The sequence below is a fragment of the Rutilus rutilus genome, assembly GCF_951802725.1.
Source record: "Rutilus rutilus genome assembly, chromosome: 4".
NCBI classification, from domain to species: domain Eukaryota; kingdom Metazoa; phylum Chordata; class Actinopteri; order Cypriniformes; family Leuciscidae; genus Rutilus; species Rutilus rutilus.
In genome coordinates, this window is record NC_140212.1 from 50,339,076 (window position 1) to 50,348,653 (window position 9,578).

The 9,578-nt window shown below is 39.2% G+C and overlaps 1 protein-coding gene across 1 annotated transcript; it reads right to left on the reverse strand.

Annotated features, from left to right (window-relative positions):
* Window positions 1-1,726: 1,726 nt before the first annotated feature.
* LOC311289936 (uncharacterized protein) lies at window positions 1,727-5,889 on the reverse strand. The gene is made up of 4 exons (XM_084408217.1): window positions 5,328-5,889; window positions 5,093-5,219; window positions 4,795-4,923; window positions 1,727-2,754 (listed from the first exon to the last, which is right to left on the reverse strand). Exons 1-4 carry the CDS (start codon window positions 5,741-5,743, stop codon window positions 2,701-2,703), a joined length of 726 nt encoding a protein of 241 aa, XP_084264343.1. The 5' UTR covers window positions 5,744-5,889; the 3' UTR covers window positions 1,727-2,700.
* Between the last annotated feature and the right edge of the window lie 3,689 nt (window positions 5,890-9,578).

A 9,578-nucleotide genomic window follows, 5' to 3' on the forward strand; every position in this document is an offset into this window, starting at 1 on the left:
ATCATTCAGAGAGCTTTAAATCAGCGAGATATCTCAACTCTTCAGATGCTAGCGCACCGCAAGTCATGTGACAAGACCCAACCAATCAGCTTTGCCCTTTCCGTAACAGCACTGAAAGCTCAGTCAACAGGAAGGATGGGGGTGCACCCAAACACTACGGGTGTTTTTCTCTTCTCCGTAAATAAATCTCGTAGCAGAGCTACAGCAAGCGTTTCTCGGCGGTGGAAATCCATTAGCCACTGAAACTTCTTCTCGTTGTGGAGAGCGCAGGGCACGGTTGCATAGCAACAACAGACGCCACGGGAACATCGGACCAACTTTTACTATTAATAATAAAAGATAAGCTGAAGCGCATACATGTCAGTAATTTATCTTTTTTTGACTCGTTCTTTTTATAAAATAAAAAAATGATTTAAAATCTGAAATATGTGAGGTATATCTTTTTAGAAAAACCTTTTTTGTCAAAACTTTATTTGAACTTGTACATGTTAGTAGATAACATGTTGCAAGACCCTTTAAAAATATGGCTGTCATTTTTAATATTATTTTAATGTTTATGTAAACTAATTTTATTTGCATTCATTTAATTTACAGATAAAGCAATCACATTAGTAACCTTCCACACCCAACAACGCGTGTCAGAGAAAAGAACAGAATCAGATATAATTTTTTATAGAAAATTGTGCTTTGCATTTTATACTGTAAAAAACACATAATTAGTTGATTTTAGTTGATCATAGTTGATCATAACTAGAGATGAAATGGCATGAACATTTCATTTCAATGATTATAGACGGTTTCATCGCACGCACGCGCGTTGCCGGGGTTACGCGTTGGCCCGAAGTTAACTTCCGGTCTGTGTTGTTTATCTATGTTGTTTATCGGTAATAATTATGGCGCCGACTACAAACGCAGTTAAAATAAAGGTGATGAGTAGACTGAAGTTGGGCTCAGGTTGTTGTGCTGTGGGATGCAACCTGACCTCTGGAACAAATTCCTTATCGAAAATAAAAATGTTTCGGTTTCCTAAAAACGAAGGGAGACGGCGAGCATGGATCACCGCTGTGCGAAGAGAGGCTTGGCAGCCAGGCAATAATTCAAGGATCTGTAGCACTCACTTCGTTACAGGTAAGAAACTCATAATAAGCAACAGATAATAGCTAGCTGACCAGTAACAAGCCTGCAATAGTTAACGTTATGTGTTTAACTAAATTGATTACTAGCAGCTACACACGTAACGTTAGCTGTAACATTGTATACATTCATTTTACACAGTAACGTTAGCTCAATGTCGTAGTTGATACATTTTAGCTGCGCTATGATTTAAACTAGCGCTATGATACCTGATGTCTATCAAACATAAAAGCCACAATATTTTTCCATCAATGCTATAAAAATAAACTACATTATTTAACTAACAGTCACCTTTGGCTTGTTTCCTGGGGACATAAATACAATAATGCATAAGCTCTTCTAATGAAGCTTTAAATGAAGTACTAAATATGGACTTTTACTAAATTTTCACTGACGAATTTACTACATTATCACTGATATATTTTATCTGTAAAGCCGCTTTAAAACAATGTGCATTGTGAAATAAATTTGACTTTGATCTAATTTCATTGTACTAGAAAGGCTACTAATATTTTTTTTAATCAAGTTAATCAATATCATAGAAATGCACATGAAACCAGTTATGGATTATGCAAAGCATGTATGTATGATGCTTAGGAGGTGCAATACTGTCAACACAAACTGTTTCTGTCTTTATTTTAGGTGCGCCATCAGTGGACCCATGCCATCCAGATTATGTTCCATCAGTTTTCGCTCATAAAAACACCATTGATGGTTCACAGAAGTTGGAGCGATACCAGAGGAGACAGAGGAGACCATCTGTGGTTGAGTCTATGGATTCACCTTCCTTAGAGGTCACCCATGCTGACCCTGAAGAAGGATGCACTGCTGTGGGTACAGATCTGTCAATGGCAGACATTGACCAGCTACAAAATGAAAACATTGAATTAAAAAGAAAAATGGCTTTACTGGAGAAGAAACTGGAATCTCAAGAAAAACGACTACAAGATCACATGTTTGGCAGTCCGTCTGATTTTATTTTAAATGATGACAAGCACACTCATTTTTACACTGGTCTACCATCTGCTTCTGTTTTTTTCACCCTCCTCACTTACCTGACAACAACATGGAACGCATCATCAACCATACTTACCCTTCCCGAGCAGTTTCTTGTGGTCCTGATGAAGCTTCGTCTAGGCTTAACTCATCAAGACCTCGCTTTTCGCTTCAGAGTGAGTTGTGGAACTGTCTCAAACATCTTTCATGAATGGCTCGATGTGATGGCTAAAGAGTTACAATGCCTTGTCCGGTGGCCATCCAGGAAAGATATCAGAAGAAATCTCCCCACCCTCTTCAAGACTACAGGATTCCAACAAGTTAGATGTATAATAGACTGTACTGAAGTGTTCATTGAGAGGCCAACTAGTTTGCAAACACGGGCAGTCACATACTCCCATTATAAATCACATAATACTGTGAAGTTCCTTGTTGGTATTAGTCCAACAGGAGCTTTTACATTTTTATCAAAAGTCTGGGGTGGTCGTGCTAGTGACAAGGTTATAACAAAAAATTCAGGCTTAATTGACCTTCTTGAACAAGGAGACCATGTAATGGCTGATCGAGGCTTCAATTTTCCCGAATATTTTGCCACCAAATGTGTTCGTCTTCATGTACCAGCATCTACAAAGGGAAGAAAACAATTGACAGGATTAGAGGTGACACACTCTAGAAAAATGTCCCGAGTGAGAATTCACGTGGAAAGGGCCATAGGAAAACTGAAGACATTCAGAATTCTGCGGAACACCCTGCCAGTCAGTATGGTCAAACGGAGAAATGATAACAGTCTTTGCACAATAGATAAAATATTAATTGTTTGTGCAGCACTTACAAATCTGGGGAAACCACTTGTACCAAAATAAAGCAGGACTTAACCACAACTTAAAGGGACAGTCCACCACCTAAAAACCCTCATGTCGTTCCAAACCTGCAAGACCTTTGTTCATCTTCGGAACACAAATTAAGCTATTTTTAATTATTAGGCTGTCAATGGAGGGACAGAAAGCTCTCGGATCTCATCAAAAATATCTTCATTTGTGTTCTGAAGATGAACGAAGGTCTTACAGGTTTGGAACGAAATGAGGGAGAGAAATGAATGACAGAATTTTCATTTTTGGGTGAACAAACTCTTTAATTTGATACTTTTACCTACGGGATTACTTTTTTTCTTAAATTAAATATATTAATTTTTTTTCTTAAATTAAATATATTAAAATACCAAACACATGCATTATGATATTTGTAGTGCTGAACTTGTATCACAATGTTTCAAATGGACTGTAATTATAAAATGAAATGATATATTCAGTAATGAACATCAACAAATATTGATTAACTGATTTATTGACTGATGAATAAAGTACTATAGACTACGATTTCCGTTTTTAATGTATTAATGTATTTGATGTAAAAAGTGAAAAAGCTTGGTGCTCAAAAAGGCAGGAACAACCTATGCTTTAAGAAAAAAAACTTTCTTGTAAAACTTATTTCAGATCAGCACTATTAAGATGCTTTTGAGACAATTTTCATGTAGCTGTCACTCAACTGCAGTCTTCCCTCTACAAATGCATCCACAACTTTTGGCAGCATGTGTTTAAAGTAAAAGCTACGTAGCCTTTGCATATATGTGGAGACAAAACCATTGTCATAAGGCACATCAAGTTCCAGGTGCTGTACTGGGGTCCAAATAACAAGACAGGATGTTTTCAGCCCGAGACAGTGCATCCCTAACTGTATCTGCCTGTAGTAACCTCTGGGGCCTTTTGGGTTCACAATGTACTGCCCGCCCTCCACTCTGATGTCTTGGTTTGTGGCAGTGAGTGCATCATTAAGGGATGTGCAAGCATTGAGTGTGATAGGGCATTTTACTTCTAGCAGCTTGTCATCAATGATGCCATCAGGGCTTGCTGCCAGCCATGGGTCTCCTGCACACACCACCAACCCTTTGTCCATCACTATGCAGCCCCTCTCCCTAATCTGCTCCTTAGCAAGTCCCTCGCTTTCCTTCCCATACCTTGTGGCCATATTCCCCTGGAACTTTGGGTAGAGGTGTTCAGTGATAAACTTAGCCGGGTCAGTTGTCTCACGCTGAGGCACCTTGCTGGCTGTGCTTGCTGTTATGCGTAGCTTGCGCGCATCATGCCAGAGTGGTTCTATGCTCTGTTTTCTAGTGTTTCTCTCTAGTTCCACCACTTGATCAGGGTTCAGTTTAATGAAGGCCTCATAAAATGTTGTGCACTTTAGACAGCTCAGAGCACTACCATGCTCACTGTGGGGCTGAGCTAAGCTGCTGAACATGTTGAGTTCCTCTCCCTGAGCATCCTGTTCTCCCTGACTGCTGGTGAAATCCTGACTACCTGACTCAGAGGCTGTGTCTGTCTCACTGCTGTCACACATGACGGAAAAGAGAGCACAGCCTGGCACAACTTCCTAAAGTAAATGGTGAAAAGATCGTACCTTCACTGCTATATATATATATATATATATATATATATATATATATATATTTGTATATGTGTGTGTGTGTGTGTATATATGTATATTTATGTATATGTATATATGTATCTTTTCTATATGTATCTTTATGTATATGTATCTGGTATAGTACTGAATCTTTTACATTAGACTACTTGATTTGTTAGAGATATATGAACTATAACTTACTTTCAGGGCTTTAAAAAGCTTTTTTGGTGACCCATCTGGATTTAGTGGGGGGAGGCAGAGGGGAGCTTGTAGCTTGATCTTCTTGCCAGGTTTCAAGAAATCACACTGAGCTACTGGTTGTGGATCAGCCTGAAAGGATATTTGAAATGTACATTATACATAAATATACATGATAATAAAAATAATTATTAAAGAAAATTGGCATATGTAGTGTTGTACAAAATACCACCAATTGTACACTAATATTTGAAAAGACTAGGATATAATTATTAAATATAATAATTGTTCAAATGCTCACCTTTTTAGTCACCCGTGACCAAACACTTGGTTTTGAAGTGACAGATGGGCCACTCTGGAGTCCATCCTGAACACACTGCTCCGCAGCAACCAAAATCGTACCCACATGGCTACACACCTCTCCATTGCTGCATAGATCCAGATAGACATTTTACCAACGGGATAAATGCAAGTATTGAAAAAGTGTATCTAAATACTATTGTAAAATGTAACGTTAGCTAGCCAGCCATACTTACCCTGCCATGCAGGTGCAATGTCCACTCTGGATTTCGCCGGACTTCTTCGCAATGATCCAGGCGGAGTAACTCTTTGAAAGCGTCTGACCCGCCTCGATTTCCCCGTAAACGACACAGGTATTTCCATCCGTGTGTGTAAGAATCATTTTAACTTTTCCGGAATGAAAATAGTTATAGGCATCCAAGCTGCGATATGCCTTGAACGCCTCCCTTGTGTACACACATTCCTTCTCGACTAAGTACTCAAAGATATTTACCTGACTGACCTCCGGTAAATCAGACAGGTCTGTAGAAAAAAACGTTTGCCTCAAGTTTTTGTTGAACGGGTCTGGCAGTGTAACGTTGTCACATTTAAGTTTGGCCAAGTAACGGCTCTTTTCTTCTATTGGTAGTCCCAAATAATACTGACTAGACATACTTGCTAGCTAATGTAATTTGCTTGTTTCTATACAGGTTTCTACAGAACTCTGTTGTTTGTTATTGATTCTACCGGAAGTTAAGTTTGGGCCACAAAAGCGCGCATGCGCAGTAACGTTTGTTTATGTTGTTGCCGTTGAAACCGTCTATAGTGACAAATATTATCACGTTATCACAGAATCCTGTTCAGAAAGTACTAATACTACACAATGACATCAATTCACCAAGTTTTATGTTGAAAACCAGCACATAGCTTTTTTCAGTTACTGAATTTATTGAAATAAAATGAATTCTTTGATTTGAATTTTTTTTTGCCAATGCGTCGTGTGTAGGTCTTAAATATCAATCTTTATGGTCTTAAAAAGGTCTTAAATTTGACTTACTGAAACCTGCAAGAACCCTGCCCTACCAACGTTTGCAAATGACTTCACAGTGTGTACCTTATGTGCGCTGATACGCGATGGCCGGACCGTCATTCTGTCCAGCGTTATATAACCAGTCCATATAACCAGTCCAGGGGTTTTCCTGCATTGGGTTATTTTTGGCGGCCACCAAAGCCTTATCTGATGGGTGAGTGATGTAGAATATAGGACGACTGCTATATGTGCCCTTGTCAAGCGCATATAAGAACGAGCAGAGAGAGAGAGCCCCGACAGCTTATGAAAACCCTTTCACAATATTCTAATTTTGAATTTGGGGTTTTCATAAGCTGTAAGCCATAATCATCAAAATTATAACGAATAAAGGCTTGAAATATCTCACTCTGCATGTAATGAGTCTATATAAAATATATTAGTTTCACCTTTTAAGTTTATTATTTTTATTTTTTATTATTATTTTAAGTTAATTACTGAAATAAATGAACTTTTTCCGGCCAGATCTTGGCACTTAAGCAGAGTCGCCTTGCTTAAGACCCGCTCCTCCTTCATGGCCTTGAGCGCCACCTGGTGGATAGCCACGCCCCTGCCCAGTGTTTTCAGCACACGGCGCATCTCCCGGCGCAGCCCGATGAGCACCGTCTCGCTGAGGCGGCAGGAGGTCAGAGGCGTTTCCGATATGTAGTCCATAAACTGGGCCACATTCTGGGCATAGTGCCTCACAGTGGTCTCCTTCATGTGGGCCTGCCGGAGAGAAGAGATCCACCTGCACACAGACCAAAACAACAACTACATCAGAAATCAGGAAACACTCAATTCAAAGTACCATCACATATGCAGACTGTCTTAAAGTGCACAGATGGGCTGGTCATGTACAGAATCAGGTTTGCAGCAAAAACACAAGATTCAATAAGAGAATCCCATCAGAAACCTGACAGCGCCCAGACAGGCTGTCCGTGTACATGCTGTACTACATACTGTCATCATTTATAATCACTATCATAATTCCATAATTAATAGCATGTACAGAATTAGGTGTGCAGCATTAACAACACATTTAATACATTATACATTACATTATAGCTGTTAAGTGTGCATCATTAGCCTTAAATCTCCAGGACCATGGACAGCTCATTTTAGTACAATTACTCGAAAATACGCAAGGAGTGTGAAGGTATAATGTTAAGTAAGTGGTCAAAGTTGAGTGTAAAATGACCTTTTTATAATAGATTGGTTTAGTCAGTTTATAAAGTGCTGTTTCTAACACCCTGCGGTGCTCTATCGCGGTCATGTAAAACTTGTCAGCAGGGGGAATCATGCAGTAATGTACAGAATCAGGTTTGCAGAAAAAACACCAAATTAAGAAACACCCATCAGAAATCTATTTGACAGCATTACAGTACAGCTGTTAAGTGTGCATCATTAGCCTTACAACTTCAGGACCACAGACAGCTCACATTTACTAGCTAAACAAACTCCAGAACAGAAGAAGAACAGGACTTGCGCGTGTATCCTGGACGTTTCATTCAGAAAGCAGAGACTGGCGAGGTTCGTCTTTCCCTCTGACATATAGCCCAGAAATGTTATAATACGAAAGATCTCGCCGCTGACATTCTCCTTCATTTTGTAAGATGCATCCGAGCCTTACTCCAACACAGTCGCAGGAAGCATCCCGAGTCCCATCCATTCCCGTGGTCAGGATGCTGGCTTCTCCCCCTGCCCTGTTCCAGCTTTTCCACTACCAGTTGACGATTCTTCACCCTTTATGCAACTGCATACTGGTTCTCCACCCTCGACACCACCATGGTCTTTGATTTCTTTCCCCCTTTACTATTGCCACTCCTCCTAGCCCAGTGGTCTTCAAACCTGGTCCTGGGAACATGCCGCTCTGTACATTTTGTCTGTCTTGTTTATTTTACTCATTTGATTCACATCAGCTTGTTAAGTGGAAGCTCCATTAACTGCACCAGCTGTGTCAGATAAGAGAGAAATACAACATTCCCAGAGCTGTGGGATTGAAAACGATTGTTCTTGTTTGTAAAATGTAAGACTTACGGACAGAGTTGCTAACAGCTTGCTCCAGCGCAAACCCTCTTTTGGCATTAATGTTCCCGCTGTGTAATACCGCTTCATTTCCACAGCTGCTTGGTCATAGGTGAAAAACACCTGGCCTGTTTTCCCCTCAGAAACTCTGAATGATGACTGCACACCTGCATCAAAAGCCTAGAGAAATAAAGAGCACACATACAATTAAATTATTGAATTGATATAATGAAAGCCTACAATGTGTGCTTATTAATAATAATAATAATGAAGTCATAATGTATAGTCATCATAGCACAATATTACAGTAATACTGATATTGTGGTACTTTGAGGTCATATTTAAAACCATATTCAGTTGATGATTGAGACACAGGATGGCACCAGTTTCTATACTTGTGTGATACAAGACACATAAATGAAGCGCCAGTTCAGTTACCCGATGAGTGGTTAGCATTGCCACAAACAACCGTAAATATGATATAATATCTGACTGCAATAACGTAAACAAATTTGTTTTGTATATTTGCTATAGTAAAAAAGACATCACATAATATTTGATAAATGTATTATTAAATATGATAAAAAGTTAAGACCAACGTCTGCTAGGGTCATCAGCACTTTCACCTACTTGTGGGGATTTGTGGCATGAGAAGTAGGTGGTTTTCAGTGCGGTACATTAATTTTCCTTCTTCTGGCCACTACAATCACCCGTTCTTCAAAATTCAGGTTTTCCCGCTGAAATGTTCTGATGATGTCAGCAGCAGTAAAAAAACAAACTTAATAACATAAATGATTATGGCTTTTTAAAAATATGGTTGCATACTTACATCAATTTGACTGTTCGGATAAACAGGTGAGGTCAACATGATCCTCATCTTCAGAATCTAATGCATAAACTTCACTGTAAAGTACAAAAATGGAGGTATTTGTTTAATTGCATAACTTGGTCTAGACACAAATCCACACAACAAACTGTATTAAACTTGGGCCAGATTTACGAAACAGGGCAAATTAGCATAAGAGCACAAATCCATAAAAGTGCCGATGGGAGTGGAAAGCTTTACTACTTTAGACGCTATTACAAGAGAAAGATATAACAAAAAATTGAACATTTACACTTTCACCTCTACACACAGACTACAGTTGAATGCCTGTATTTTACAGTAATAATAATTTATTTTCTCTTTTCAAGGCAGCAAAGATAAAAGGACAGTCCATCCTCTTCAACTGGCTTAAAGCTGCCGTCGGCTTCATTTTTTTTTTATCAAATTCAGTGAAATCGACACTATAATCCGACATAACAACATAAGGTGGTTTTAGAAAAAAACCCGAGCTTCTTACTCCACCTGGAGCGTGTTATTTGTTTTGCAAAAATCCACCGCTCCCGGATCATCGGGTCCAATCAGCGCAGG

Bases quoted from the DNA above. Each gene is read 5' to 3' on its own strand.
- LOC311289936 (XM_084408217.1), bottom strand. From the start codon at position 5,743: ATGTCTAGTCAGTATTATTTGGGACTACCAATAGAAGAAAAGAGCCGT. The intron at 5,220-5,327 runs GTAAGTATGGCT...GGATCTATGCAG, and splicing joins CATTGCACCTGCATGGCAGG to CAATGGAGAGGTGTGTAGCC. The intron at 2,755-4,794 runs GTAAGTTATAGT...TTCCCTTTGTAG, and splicing joins AGCTTTTTAAAGCCCTGAAA to ATGCTGGTACATGAAGACGA.